Below are 15,991 nucleotides of genomic sequence, written 5' to 3'. Positions count from 1 at the left end.
TTTTTCTTTGTCTTTGCAAATTATTTTTGTTAATTTTTACATTAATGCGTTGCTAGATTGGCTAAGAGTAACTTATAAACATACCTTTGTCCTTATAAGCTGTAAGTTTTGTTTCTAAGCACTTATTGTAAAGAAGTAAAATTTTAAATTATTTAAGAAATTTTTGTGTAGGGAGACAGTGATGGTATTAGATAAGAAAATAATTTATCGTCTGGCCCTCTTGGACGCAAGGTAGCACGTCCATGAACAGAATCACCCAATTTATTAATCAAACATGGCTTGTAGTGAACAAGACAAGTTGGGGCAAGCATTTGAAGATGCTTCTGATGTGTTGAGGCAATATTCAATAGGCAACCTCCAGTACTCTCCAGACTACAAAAATTACCTGGCTTTCCTCAACCACTGTGCTCAGGTCCGAGGGAGCCCCAGCTGCTTTGGAGTGCTGCCTGCGGAGGAGCCTGCCTGTACCTGGAAAACCATCATCGCCGAAAGAAGCTTCGGCTGTTTGAATACCTTATTGAATCCCTGTGTAACCGGAGATGGCTTCTTGTATTCAGTGGGTAGATAGAAGCAAGGGCATCTTTCAGTTTGTGTCAAAAAACAAAGAGAGACTTGCAGAACTTTGGGGGGAAAGGAAAGGCAACCGGAAGACCATGACTTACCAGAAAATGGCCAGGGCATTGCGGAATTATGGAAGAACTGGGGAAATCATCAAAATCCGGAGAAAACTAACTTACCAGTTCAGCGAGGCCATTCTCCAAAGACTTTCTCCCTCTTATTTCTTGGGAAAAGAGGTCTTCTACTCACCGTGTGTCCAACCTGAACAAGAATATCTCGGTTTAAATCATTGGAATGCAAACTATAACCATCCATGTGCCAACTACCATGAGCTAAGTGAGCCTGATTGCTAGCCATACCCATGTGTTTAATGGCTTCCTGGCACCAGAAGCTTCTACCAGCTAGGACTCTTCCTTTAAGGCAAATACTGAAGAGAAGAAAACAAATCAGTTACCTTGTTGCTATCCTTGCTGAAACAGCATCCAGCCTATACTAATATTGGTGGAAACACGACCACCTTCGTTGGTGACCCAGCAGCATGCTGCAGACAACAGGGACTGTAGACTCTGTTCCTCTGTGCGCACAGCATCCTTCTAGACCACAACATGAGGGTTCATTTGGAAACCTCTCTAAGTAAACTGGATTTTACCTTAAACATACCCTATGGCAGATTAAAGGAACTGAGATCCCCCTGGGACTTAGAGGAGCAGATGATGATGATCCCAAGCTTATGGATTTGGAGGTCATTGGACTACGGTTCAAGCTTCCTAATTTGAAGGTGCCCAGTAATTGGCAACTTCAGACCACCATATATTTTCTATTTTCTTTGCTTTTAAGCTCTTTGCTTTGGTATGGCACGTCTTGTCCAAGAGGCATAGTTCTGCTTGAGTGAATGAGTATTCTTAAAAGCTTTATTGTCCTATCTCCAAAAAAAAAAAAGGAAAATAATTTATAATTTATGAAGAAGGAGTCATGAGGGTTGGAAGTTGGGGTTGGGAGAAGTTGATACCAAGGGCTCAAGTAGAAAGAAAATGTTTTGAAAAAGATTATGACAACATATGTACAAATGTGCCTGTTACAATTGATGTATGGATTGTTAAAAGAGCCGTAAGAGCCTCAATAAAATGATCTTTTAGTTAAAAAATAAAAATACACCCATGCCTCCCAAAAAAGAGATTTGTGAACTAGAAATTTAATTTCATGGCAACACTTATCCTTTTTTTCCTTAAAAAGAACACAGAAAATATTAAAAACTGGAGCAAGTATACATTGGATCCAAAGGGAGTTCTAATGACATGTCACATTGTAACCAAATGTCAAGTACAGTGATCCACCTTACAATGCACTCTGTCTGGTAATAAAGCCTTTCCCATCCCTGGTCCATAGTCTCGGAATTCACCTGAGAATTAATTCTTGGGGAACCCTGCAAATGAGTTTGGGGTGTTCGTTTTCATCCATACCCTTCTGCATACTGAGTGTTCAGAATTTAAGCGCTGATGTTCTTCCATATTTGGATTTTTATTAATTACCATCCTTGGATCACACAAGCTGGTGTGCTTCTTTCTTGTAGACTTAGCTGATGCCTTACTTAGTTAGCTGCTTGTTTTAAGACAAGCCTTTACGAACCCAGACACTATTCATTGATAGCCAAGCATGATCTGCTTTCTTCTCCCACTTTGCTATAGATTCATTTTTTTAATGACATGAGTACTGCTTATTACTATTTATTTATGTATTTATATATTTTAAATCATTTTTTGGGGGGCTCATACAATTCTTATCACAATCCATACATGTATCAATTGAGTAAAACACCCTTATACATTTGCTGCCCTCTTCAATCTCAAAATTCACCTTCCACTTGGGTTCCTGGAATCAGCTCATTTTCCTTTATTCCTTCCCCCTCCCTCCCCGCTTTCCCTCCCTCATGAACCCTTAATAATTTATAAATTATTATTTTATCTTATCTTACACTGCCCAACGTCTCCCTTAACTCATTTTCCTGTTGCCCATCCCCCAGAGAGGAGGTTATATGTAGATCCCCGAGATCGGTTCCCCCTTTCTACAACTTTGAGAAATAAAATGCTGCTTTAAAAACATTTTAAAGTAGAATTTAATATTAATCTAAGTGATAAACTGTTTTTAGTTCTGTATATTAATAATGTATTACTTATGGCCAGGTGATAGAACAAATGTTGAAATGCACGAATGTTTATGAACGAAGCAAGCAGCGTATTCGACTCAGAGAAATTGGCTACTCAGGATTGGGACTCCTTCTCAGTGAAGCACCCATTAACACCTCTCTCATTAAAAACCTTACCAATCAGATCATAAATACAGGTAAGACTAAGATTGAAACTACTAGTACATCTAAGCGATGTGCTTAATAGGGTAATTCTGTTTGATGGTTTTCTTTCTTTTTTTTTTAATGGAAGTTTCTACTGCCACCTGCTTCTGTTGCTTTAAATGTTACCTGCTATATGATTCTGCGGTGTTTGCCTTGGATTGTTGTTGTGTGTCAGCACATCGTACTATACCTAGTACTTGATAGGCCTTCACTAATAGTTTATTGATTAAATGACTAAGTTAACAATCGAGGCTATATTACAAGAAAAAGACAGTCTAGATATGATGTACAAAAGTCTGGCTTTTTCTCCAAGGAGCTTGAAGTTCATGAAGGCAGAAATGAAAACTAATTTCAGATGTTTCCCAATCTTTACTTTGAAAGTATTTCCAGTACTTTAACTCTAAATTGTAAATTTTATGTTAGATGCTGAGAGTTCCAAAAGGTATCAGATAAAGCCTTTTTTAGCTTACGCCATATACAGTGTCTTAATTCACAGGAACATGAAAAGGTGCACAATATTATCGGAGGCTAGCAGCACGGTTATATGTCCAGCCAGTCAAAGAAAGGGCTACCTCAGGAAGACACCAATGTCCTAGACTTTCTTTAAAATTTGAACATAATTTATGAAGACTGAATTTTCAAATGAAATAGTTATTTCAGCATTTTTACAACTGTTTAAGACCCCTAATTTTTTATTTGGTTATCTGCAGAATTTACTTTTTAACTTTCCCATTGTAGATCCTGTCATTAACTTCAAAGATCTGTTGTCTGTGGTACATATCTCTCACAGAGCCTGTGTAAATGTCCGCATGGTCATCTGCAGAAAGGTGGGTAATCTTCTAAGGTATATATTTTAAAGTTCAGTAGTAGTATAGTGTGATGACGCTGGGGTTGTTTGTGTTCAACAGCTGTGAGTTTAAATATTATTATTTTACAGAAGACATCATTTTTAAAAATAAGCAGTTTCTTTGGGGTTTGTTATCTTTATGACAAATCAGTGTTTGCTTGTGTTCTTAAGCCCACATGGTCTCCTGCAAACATGCTCTCTCCCGTCAGAAGTATGTTACTAGAGGGTAGCTTCTTTATCCAGAACTTGCAATGAATGTGACTATTTCACATTTACATGATGTATTTTAAGGTGGTTAAAGCTTTTGAACTTTGTTGAAAAAATGTTGAGTGGTTTGCTTGTGACACATTCAACAATGATTAGCCTTTAATTTATCCATTTTACCTTAACTCCAAAGAAATATGAGGGCCTTCTAAAACATTAGTGGAAAAATTGTATTATCTTTTTTTCTCCAACAATTCTATGGGCATGTTAATTACATCATTCCACAGTTAAATCACATCTGTGGTGATTGTACAATTTCCCTTGATATGATTGAATGATTGAACTATTCAATTACATAATGTAAATTATGTGCCAATAAAACTGTTGGGGGAGGAGAGAAAGACTTGTACAATCATCATCACAGTCAGGTTTAGAATATTTCTTCAATCTTGTACTCATCATTATTAGCTCCCCATTCTCCCCCAACGTCCACAACCATAACCCATGGAACCATTATTCAAAGTACTGCTGCCTCTGTAGATTTACCTATCCAGGATGTCAGATACAGAAAACAAACACCACCATCATCAAAACACTAACAGGAATAACTAAATAAAACAAAACCTCAATCAAAAGACAGCAGAAAGCATTAACACTAGAACAAATGTAAATGGATCGTAATGATAGGATGCTGTATTTTAACATGATTGCATCTTTAATATTCCGCTTTCTAATGTGTTCTGTATGTCAGCCAGGCTTTCACACTCCTTGTTCTTGTCAGAGGGGGTTCCCTGGGGGCTTAATCCACGTGTATCCCTCCGGGGCTCCCCTTTTGAAGTTGAAACAGCTTTAAGATGAGTCTAAAGAGGACATCAAATGATAAAATTTTACATTTTGACCTAACTATATCTGCCACAATCTACTTTCCAATGCTCTGTCTGATAACGGGGCTATTCACAGGAATTCACCAGAGGGTAAATCTGTGTGTGGACACTGCAGTTGGACTTGGGGTTTCCACTGTCATCCATAACCTTCTGCAAACCTAGTGTTCATAATCTAAAACCTGATGCCATTTGCTCCTTAGATTTGGATTATATTGTTTGCAATTCTTGGATAACGCAGGCTGGTGTACTTCTTTGTGGACTTGGTTGATACCTTGCTTAGATGACTGCTTGTTTTCAAACAAGAATTTAGACCACAGACACTATTATTTCTCATAGTTGGGCACCATCTAGTTTCTTCACCACATTTTGTTATATCACCCCTATCTTCAGTGATCTCTTCATCAAACAGGGCCATGTCATCAGAACTAATTATTCTTAGATTGAAGGTACAATTAAGTGCAAGTCCCAAATCCATTAATCCATCTATGGTTTGAATCTTTCTCTGTTGCACCTTCAAGACAACATTTTCATTTTATGTCCGGGAACATTCTCAATCATCCCCTTAGGCTGTCACTTGCACTGTAGAACTGCCCCTGTGAGTTTCCAAGCGTACTTCAGAGGGGTGACAGCCTTATCTTCCCAGGCAGAGATGGCTGGTGATTTCAGACTGCGAACCTTACAGTTAGCAGCCCAATGCATAACCACTACTCATTGATGATGTCATTAGTTTAGCATAGTTTAGCATAGTTTAGTAGCATAGAATTTAAAAGCACTATTGAGAAAAGGAAATTGTACAAGCGTAAGCCAGCTATGAACCGCAGTACATGAATTGTTGACTTGTACACATTAAACTTTTAAGTGACTGGGCACTGTTTACACAAACAACGGGGGCTGATGATAGGGAAAATCTTCCAATAATATTCATTCATAGCAGCAGAGCCATGCCTACCAGATTAATACATGTCAGAAAGAAGCAAGGCGAGTATTAAAATAGTAAGTGTTTGGTAGTTTTGGGCCTCCGTTCATTGGGCGCCCTCCAGACTAGAGGTCCAACAGTGCTGTGTACTTGGGCTAATTTCAGCCTTCAGTCCAGTGGTAAGTTTGAGGTAATGCCCAGTTTACTTATTGGGGCTTCCACAAAATTCCATTATCTTTTCACATCATTTTTCCCTGAGTGTGTTTGGAGTTCCCTCTTAGTTGTCCTGTGTGCCCTTTCTGATCAGAACTTCTCACTTCTTTACTCGCTCTGCCATCAACTTGATGTCGTCTCATAGCGACCCTATAGGACAGGGTAGAACTTCCCTTCTGAGTTGCTGAGACTGTCCATCTTTCTCCCAAGGAGCGGCTGGCGGCTTCAAACTGCTGACCTTGATCACAGTGGTTACACATTGGGCTACTATCTGCAAGGTTGGTAGTTCGAAACCACCATCAGCTCCGCAGAAGAACAACTGGATTTTCTACTCCTACAAGTAGTCATAGACTCGGAAACTCACTCGGTCACTCTGAGTCAGCACTGACCTGATAGCATTGAATTTGACTTTGGTTACTCTGTACAGGGTACATATGTATATTAATTACACACATAGTGTCTTCTAAATAGCCTCCAGATAAAGTAAAGAACCTAAGCATATAAAAGTAAATCTTCCCATAGTTTCTCATTGAGATGCTTTCTCATTACAATAACTAAAAAGAGACATTTTAAATGTAAAGCATGGAGTACGTTTTGAAGAATTTCACCTTCATTTCTTGCAGATTTTGCAAATTTTGCAGTCCCAGCCAGATGCAGCCTATCAGATATCACAGCAAGTGGGTTGGCAGGACACCTTAGTTAGGCTTTTATTAAAAGCCAGTTTTGAAAATGGAAATATTCTTAATAGGCATAGGATGAAAGACAATGACAAAAATATTGCAGCAGAAGATACCAAGAGGAATTTTGATGAAAAGGCAGATGATGAAAAAATGAACTCTTTTGCATCTGCAAATGTGTCTTCTGATCAGTGGAGTTTGGAGGATGGACACTCTTTAGACTCGAACATGCCAATATTTCAAGAAGATAGCTCTGTAGGAGAATTGTCTCTCAAGTCAGAGAATCAAGAAGACTTCTGGAATAGCAACCCCTCACATCTGAGTTTAGATCTCAGTGGAATTGACTCTTGTGAACTGAGTGATAGTGGCAGTCATATGCCTGACAGCCCGCCTAGCACACCATCCCCAGTTGAATCGACGAAATCATTTGCTGGTCATCCTGATAAAGAAAGTTGCAACGCCAATGATGCAGGCTTTAGTGATGACTTCTTACTTGAAAACCAAGAGGTAACATTCTTTATCTTTCCATTTGAACTTAAAAAAGTCTATCATACACCTCTAATGTGCCAATTATTAACAGGTACCCTATGTACTAAAAGCTCAGAAGTAACTAGATTGTTAGTGACTTTATCTTTTTTTTTGTTGCTGTTCAGAAATGTGAGGAGGAACTTCTTCAATTACTGACAAATATTTTGAATTATATAATGTGTAAGGGACTAGAAAAGTCCGATGATGATACTTGGATTGAAAGGGGACAAGTGTTTTCTGCACTAACTAAACCAGGAATATCCAGTGAGTTACTTCGACCTCCAGATGAAATAAAATTAATGTAAGCATTCCGTTTGTAATTCTTCTCCTTTTGCAGTGGGTTGGAACCTAAAGTAATAGTTACTGGGGATTTCTTTGTTTATTCACGATCTTCTGTGGGTGCGGCAGGAGAAACAGTGATCACTCTAAGACCCCATCTTTAACTTTCTAGTGGGAGCTAGCTAGCCTTCCAAACTCAACTCCAAAGCCTCTTTGTTACGCAAATTACCTTCTGTGGTGTCTAAGGGTTTGATGCACTTTGTTCTACAGGCTTATCCAAATTTGAGTTTTCCATGCTAAGGGTAAGGAGTAGTGTTTTAATGAACTTCCCTGAAGCCGAAAGGACTCTGTCACAATTGCACACCAGGGAAGATTTACCTCTTTTGCCTTCCCCATGGCTAATTTCTCTGTAAGGCCAAGCACGGCTCTCCTCCCTTAATCTTCCTGATTTTCATCATTACAGATACTAAATATCTCATGGAAAGTCTATCTACCTATCTATCTATCTATTATTTTTATCATTTCATTGGCTTCTCTTATAGCTCTTAAAACAACAATCCATACATCAATTTTATCAGTCACATTTGTGCATATGTTGCCATCATAGTTTTCTTGCTTTTTTTTTTAAAGTCATTTTATTGGGAGCTCTTATAACTCTTATAACAATCCATACATCCATTGTGTCAAGTACATTTGTACGTATATTTTTTAATTTATTTTTTCATTTGTACATATGTTGCCATCATCCTTTTCAAAACATTTTCTTTCTACTTGGGCCCTTGGTATCAGCTCATTTTTTTCCCACCTCCCTCACCCTCCCACCCTCATGAACCCTTGATAAATTTTAAATTATTATTATTTTGATAGCTTATTTCTTTTTAATATCTGTCTTCCTTCACCCATGAGTTTGTTCATCACCGTGGGTGGCAGGGGTTATACATCAATCATTACCATCGGTTCCTCTTCTCTCCCCAACCTTCCCCTACCCTCATGGTATAGCTACTTCCATAATTGTTCCTGAGGAGTTTATCTGCCCTGGATTCCATGTGTTTCTAGCTCTTATCTGTACCAGTGTACATGCTCTGGGTTTGTAAGGTAGAACTGGGGTCATGGTAGTTGGGGTAGGACACATTATGGAACTAGAACAGTGGTTCTCAACCTGTGGGTCATGACCCCTTTGGGGGTGTCGAATGACCCTTTCAAAGGGGTCACCTGATTCATAACAGTAGCAAAATTACAGTTATGAATTAGCAACAAAAATAATATTACGGTTGGGGGTCACCACAACATGAGAACTGTATGAAAGGGTCGCGGCATTTGGAAGTATAGTCTCTGAACTAGAGAATGTTGTGTGTTTCCTCAGTGCTGTAGTGCACTGTGGCTGGCTTGTCCCTTCCTTGTGACCCTTCTGTGAGGGGATGTCCAATGTCTACAGATGGCCTTTGGGTCTTCTGATGCTTGATAACTGTTCCCATTGATGCCTCGTGATCACACAGGCTGGTATGCCCCTTCAAGGTGGGCTTTGTTGCTTTTTCGGCTAGATGGTCGCTTGTTTATTATCTTCAAGCCTTTAAGACCAACAGGCACAATATCTTTTCATAGCTGGGCAACATCAGCTTTCTTTACCACATTTGCTTATGCACCTATTTTGTCTTCAGTGATTGTGTACAGAAGTTGAGCATCACAGAATGCCAGGTTATTAGAACAAAGTGTTCTTTGGTAAGGGAGTACTTGAGTAGAGGCCCAATATGTACTTGCCTGTAATTTTTTTTATCATTTAATGGTGGCTTAGACAGCTCTTATCACAATCCATAAATACATCCATTGTGTCAAGCACATTTGTACATATGTTCACATCATCATTTAAAAAACATTTTCTTTCTGCTTGAACCCTTGGTCTCAGCTCATTTTTGCTCCTCCTCTACCATCCCTCCCTCATGAACCCTTGATAATTTATAAAATTTACTTTTTCCATGTCTTACACTAACCACTGTCTCCCTTCACCAACCTTTCTGTTGTCCCTCTGCTATCGCTGCTCTCATTATTGGTCCTGAGTGGTTTATTTGTCCTAAATTCCCTGTATTTCGCGCTCTTATCTGTACCAGTGTACATGCTCTGGTCTAGCTGGATTTGTAAGGTAGAATTAACGTCATGATAGTGAGCTGCTTGCCTGTATTGATACCTCTGTAAATGCCCTTTGCCTCCTAGTTCTTTCTTCTGTTTCCTTTGACTTTCCTCTTGTCCCACGATCATGTTTGACCTGCATTGGGCTCTCAGTAATTCCTCTTGGCTACATTGCACTTGATTAAGCCCTACAAAAGAAAAGGGCTATAAATAGTTCCAGGTCTGTTTGTTGACCTTTATGAATGTTTTCCGATCGAGTGTGATGAGATGCCCAGCCCTGCCCCAAAGTCTATTTTGGGATTCCTCGTGGATTTCTCTGCTTTGCTCCCCTTGCTGCTCTGTTGCACTCCCTTCGTGTTTTTCCCCTTTGTGGGGGGTCACCAGGCACAATTCCTGCAGTGTGTCTGCACCGATGTCCCCTTTAGTGCTATGGTTCAGTCAGTGAAGGGTATGCCTGGCTCATGGTGGGGCTGCCAGTAAGGCCCTCTCTGTTCTTTGGCTGCTCGGAGCAGGAATATTGCCCTCGGGGCTTGGTGGACTAAGGTGCTGTCCATTCTCTCTCCCTCTTCCCTCTTAGTGTGCTCTGAGCAAACAACCCCTTTCTCCTAGGTGTTACCTTCAGTGCTGTCCTCTGTAGTGCTTTCTTCTGGGGAGGGGGTCCACGCAGCTTGGAATGGGGCCAGTCTCGCAGATCTCTGTTGGTTCACTTCTTCATGCCAGTATGTTGCCTTCAGGTCTGGTGAACCAGGTTGAGGCCTGGTCCCTCTCCCTTTCCTGTGGAGACAAACAATACCTTCCCCATGGCTGGGGTTATGCCCTGTTCCCCACCATCTATGTCCTCTTCTTTTTTCTTTTACCCTCCTTTTTACTTGGCTACCATATGAATCCCTGTGTTGACTACTTTCATAGTCTTTCTGTAGTCAGGTGAGGCACAACTTCTACTTTGACCTTGGTAATTAGATGTATTAAAGGTAGATACTCCAAATATTAAAAAGTTGTTCCACTGTTAAATTCCATCCACACCTGCAGGTGACTGTGTATCTTTGGGGATGCAGTTCTATTACTAAGTAACGTTGTTTTCAATGACCTGCTATTTTTCTAATTTTTTCTGATTTAATGATGACTGTGTTGCATTTAGTTTGCTACAGAAAATGTTAGAATGGGCAGTCACAGAAAACAGAGAAGCAAAAGTGAATCCAGGAATCGCTGAAAATGCCTTTAGACTCATGCTGATCACACAGGACTTTCTGCAGTCAGAGGGACTAATTAATTCAAACATATGGACTGAAAAGGTACAGTAATATCCTTTTAAAGTAATGATTTGGGTTGCCAATGATTTTCTTCAAAGAAATACAATTTTATAACAAGTAGTAGGATAATTATTTTGGATTTTGCCAATTGTGCTCATTTAAAAAATGTTTATGATTTGTATTCGTGTTGGGAGAAAATTATCACCAATAGATTTAAGAAGTAATGTTTTACTTTTTAATTTTTCCTTTGTGTTAGCTTCTAGAGGATATAATGCTGCTCTTCGACTGTCTGACAGTGTGGTATACTGAGAGTCCTGAGTGGGTAAAGCTCTCTCAAATTCAGATCCAGTTGCTTCTAGAATTCATTGGAAAGGGTAAATTACAGGTTTGTCAGTTCTTTTACATTATTTTCTATATTTGCATACAGCTCAGGTATTATTCATGTGATGAGCATAATGTTTTTCTAGTATTTTAATATTTTCATTAGTTTTTAAAGTATCAATGATTTAACTTTTTTGTGAATTCAGCAAAGAAATTGAGTGGCAGCTAATTATTTCTTCTTGATGTTTATGCCTCATTGTAATTTTAAGGTTTGCTTAAAGCAGTGGTTCTCAACCTTCCTAATCCCATGACCCTTTAATAGTTTCTCATGTTGTGGTTATCCCCACCAAATCATAAAATTATTTTCATTGCTACTTCATAAGCATAATTTTGCTAGTGTTATCAATTGGGTGACCCCTGTAAAAGGGTCGTTGGACCCCAAAGGGGTCACGACCTACAGATTGAGAACCGATGGTCTAAAGCTGGTTCAATATGGTTAGATTCCTAAAAGACAAGGCCTTTCTTTGAAAATTGACGTTGGGTGGAAGTGGAGGTTTTCTGTGTCCTGTCTTGTAATGCAAGCGCAGCATGTGCATGCACCATCTCGTCCAGGGCTTGAGGAGCCAGTACAAATGCTGACACTGTGAGCCCTGACACTGCTGAGGACCTTTTACTTCCAGAGTCTCTCTTCTGCTGCTGCCAGCATCCATGAAACTGAGACAGGCTAAGTTATTGACTTGTAGGTGAAATAAAATTGGAGATCCTCCACAGTTCTTAGCATTTATTATGTAAAAGTTATGACATGCACTAATAGGACCAACTTTGAATGGGTCTCTGTGATAGAGACAATGATCTGAGTTGACTGATCAGAGATGAACCTGAACCAATCACTGACAAAACGCTGGATATTTGTTTAACATACATTTTAAAGGCTATTGTTGGAGTTAGAGACAGTGCCTTTTCCTATCTTTGGCAAAGTGTAAGGAGGAGTGACATGTACGTTTGGTTGATAAATAGTCCACCACAACGTTTTGTATATTCGAAATTAATAAATATATGTTTCTTTTTTAATTAAAAAAACACTTTTAAAGTAGCTGGACAGACCTTTGCAGACAATAAATGCCTGCTCTTTTTACTTATCCCTGTGTTTTCTCACCTACATTATTTTGCCTCCAGGTATGTGCTATGGCATCAGCAAAGCTAAACACGCTCCTTCAGACCAAAGTGATTGAAAATCAGAATGAGGCATGCTATATTTTAGGAAAGCTGGAATGTGTTCTAAGACAGTCAATCAAGGAACAGACTGAAATCTACTCCTTTCTGATTCCCCTGGTTCGCACCCTGGTTTCCAAGATCTATGAGCTGCTCTTCATGAACCTACACCTGCCTTCTTTACCGCTTACCAGCGGCAGCTCCTCATTTTTTGAAGATTTCCAAGAATATTGCAGTTCAAATGAGTGGCAAGTTTTCATTGAAAAATATGTAAGTTATACCTTTTTTGAACTTTTTTTTTTCCTACTGGAGTGTCATTTTATAGATGTTAATGTTAAAATTTGTTTTTAAATCAGATTGTGCCTTCCATGAAGCAGTATGAAATCCGTACGTTCTGTGATGGTCGCGGGAACATGGCAGTCTTTTGGAAAGATTGTTATGAAGCCTTAATGGTGAATATGCATAAACGAGATCGGGAAGGAGGAGAAAGCAAACTGAAATTTCAGGTAAAACTTATTAAATATTTCAGCAGATACAACTCTTAATGTTGATTAGAAGTACTTATTCAAGTAAGAGTAATATAAAGCCCGAACGTTGCACACCAATTGGATTTTCTGTGTCTGTCGAACAATTTTGTCAAAATGGAAGGAGAAACAACTCACCAGTTATGGCTAAAACAAATTAATAGGAGAAACATTCTCTACAGAGTGATTGTGTAAGTAGTATAAAGCTGATGGTATGTTAGTAGATTTCTTAGGGAGAGTGGATGTATCTCAGTGGTTAAAGCGAAATTTGTAGCACTAACGGCTCCACTAGAACTATAAAAAGAAAAGCATTATAAACCCGTAGCACAGGAATTAGCAATGATTGAAAATGAAATTATAAAAAGCAAAACAAGAGAAAAAAATTGGTGAAACCAAAATCTAGGTGTTCAAAATATTTTTTACTGATAGACTACTAGCCAGCTTGCTAAAGTATAACCTGAGAAGTAAAAAAAAAAAATCAATATCAATAATGAAAGAGGGTTATTACTGTTGACTTCATATACATCAAAGTAATACTAAGATTGAACTACATAAGCAAATATTTCAATTTACTTTTTGAAAGACAATGTTCTGAACAAATTTTGCAATAGGCAACTTTAAGACACCTGTATCTATTAAATCTGTAGTTAAAACTTTCCCAAAAACAAGACTCCAGGCTCAGATAGTTTCAAATTCTTCCAGACATTTAATGAAGAAATGATACCAGATCCTTTCAATCTTATCAGTAAATTCTAGTGTTGTGAACACTTCCTAACTAAATTTATGACCCATTTTATATCATACCGAAGCTATTACAAAGGCAGTAATAGAAAACTACAGACCAGGGACAGGTATAATTCAAATCACAATCTAAGAGGGCTTAAAAATTTGTAGAAAATTTTAATTATATTTTAATTACATTTTTCATTAACTTTTGAAGCCCACTTACATATTAAAAAATAGTATGTGACAATCATATAGAATTTCCCTGGCAATGTAAAGCTAGTTTCACATTAAAAAAAATCACTCAATATAGCACATTAAGAGAGTTATTAAGAAAAATTATATAATTACATCACTGGGTGCCAAAAGAGCATTTGGCAAAATTTAGTATCCATTCATGAAAGTACTAAGAACTGAAGGGATAGGTAGGGATTTCCAGAACATCTACAAAAATCCTACAAGTAACTTTATACAAAAAGATGAAAAAAAATTGTATGTTTTCTTCCTAGGATCAGGATCTAGCCAACAATGTCCAGTCTTAATGATTTGAGTCAATATTTTATTTTAAGTTCTACCAAATGCATTAAGAATATAAAGAGAAATAAAAGGCATTCTCATTGGAAAATCACAAATAAAACTAATTTTATTTGTAGACAACATTGAAAATTCCAAGAATGATGAAGAAATTCCCAGACCTAATAAGTGAGTTTAGCAAGGTCTTAAAGATGAGAAGTATACAGTACGTTAACAAGTTAACAATAAACCATCAGGAACTGAAGTTTTAAAGGAAACACTATATACCATAACTCTGAAAAAAATGAAATACTTAGGTATCTGTTCAATAAAATATACGCAGGAGATATATGCTAGAAATGTCAAAAACAGTCTGGAACAAAATTAAAGAAGGAGAGAGATACTTTTCCTGGATTGAAGGACTTGATAGCTGTCCTAAGTCATTTTAATAGGATAATTTTACCCAAATTAGTCTGACGGTTCAAAGCAAACCCAGTCAAAGCCCTACCAACTTCATTTTTACTCATAGACAAATTGAGTCCAGAATTCACATAGGACAGAAATTAGAATCGTCAAAACAATTTGGAAAAAAATAAAATTGGAGGCACTAATCAACATAATTTGAAAATTCATGACGAAGTTTCTGGCCCGCAAGTGTGAAATTGGCGAAAGACTATTAATGTAGATGATCAACAGAAATGTGGGTGAAGGGAGACTGTGGACAGTGATATGAAAATAAAAATGTAATTTATCAAGGGTTCACAATGGTGGGAGGGCAGGGGAGGGAGGAGAAAAAGAGAAAGGGCTCAAATGACGGCAGCACATGTACAAATGTGCTTGATAACAATTGGTATACGGATTGTTGTAAGAGCTTCCAATAAAGTGACTTATTAAAAAAAAAGACTATTAATGTAGGCCTATGTTATAGAACAGAAAGTCCAAAATAGATACACTAATATGGCTAAGAAGTGATATTTGAGAAAGTTACAGTAATAACTCGCTGAAGAATCCACAATAGTTTTAATCAATTGTGCAGAACAACTGGATATCTTTCAGGAAAAGGAACTGGCTTGTATTTGCATTATGCGTAAAAATTAAATTTAAATGGATCATGACGTTATGTAGATGTAAAAGTAAAATGTAAAGCTGAAAATGTTCATCTTGATGAAATCATAGGGTAAAAATCTTCATGAGCTTGCATCAGACAATTCATAGATACCGGTCTTGGTTCTTAAGAGAAAAAAATTGATTTCATAATTAAGTCATTTGATCTTTAAACAGCACCCTGTTAAAGAATACGCACAAGCCAAGGACTGCAGTAGATACATGCACCTTGTATCAGGAAAAGGACATACTCAAAATAGATACGAACTCTCAAAACTTCCAGTGAAAAAGAAACCACCCCAATAAAAAAATGAAAATGAGGTTTTATTACCTATTGTATACTAGTAACATTAAATGTAAAAATCAAACTAACTTCCTAAGAATTTGTATGGAAGCAGTGCGCTGCCCATGTCAAGGTTGGCAATTCAAACCCACCATCTACTCTGTGGGACAAAGATTAGACTGCTCCTGTAAAGATGTGTATCTTCTGGGACCCTTTGTATTGATTTTATTCATGGAATTGACTATGACAATGAGTTGTATATATGTGTGTATGTTTATTAATTTAGTCATTTTTTTCCTGTCAATCAAATATGTATTGTGGAAGACTGGAGGAGGGGATGTGGTATTTGGAGAGATCTATAAGTTCTAAAGAATTCTTTTTCAGTAAAACTATGAAACACCTGCAACTTGAGCACTATCAATATTTTAGTTTATACCTTTCTTGTATCTTTAGGTGTGTGTTTGATTTAAACAAAATGGGGCAG

General features: G+C 37.8%; 1 protein-coding gene and 1 pseudogene across 5 annotated transcripts in view; both read left to right on the top strand.

Moving 5' to 3' along the window:
• The window catches only part of NBEAL1 (neurobeachin like 1), a 175,686-nt gene that overhangs the window by 84,500 nt on the left and 75,195 nt on the right, over positions 1 to 15,991 (top strand). For all 5 annotated transcript variants that reach the window (XM_075529601.1, XM_075529600.1, XM_075529604.1 and 2 more), the window contains 8 exons: positions 2,739 to 2,898; positions 3,644 to 3,732; positions 6,593 to 7,153; positions 7,300 to 7,475; positions 10,716 to 10,869; positions 11,084 to 11,212; positions 12,325 to 12,630; positions 12,717 to 12,866. In XM_075529601.1, coding sequence (XP_075385716.1) covers positions 2,739 to 2,898; positions 3,644 to 3,732; positions 6,593 to 7,153; positions 7,300 to 7,475; positions 10,716 to 10,869; positions 11,084 to 11,212; positions 12,325 to 12,630; positions 12,717 to 12,866 — 1,725 coding nt within the window. The remainder of the gene's footprint in view (positions 1 to 2,738; positions 2,899 to 3,643; positions 3,733 to 6,592; positions 7,154 to 7,299; positions 7,476 to 10,715; positions 10,870 to 11,083; positions 11,213 to 12,324; positions 12,631 to 12,716; positions 12,867 to 15,991) is intronic.
• On the top strand, positions 275 to 911 carry LOC142424412 (transcription factor Spi-C pseudogene; annotated as a pseudogene).

This window comes from Tenrec ecaudatus, chromosome 13, assembly GCF_050624435.1.
Source record: "Tenrec ecaudatus isolate mTenEca1 chromosome 13, mTenEca1.hap1, whole genome shotgun sequence".
NCBI classification, from domain to species: Eukaryota; Metazoa; Chordata; class Mammalia; order Afrosoricida; family Tenrecidae; genus Tenrec; species Tenrec ecaudatus.
Note: the sequence above shows the minus strand (reverse complement) of the source record. Positions and strands in the feature narration are given on the sequence as shown.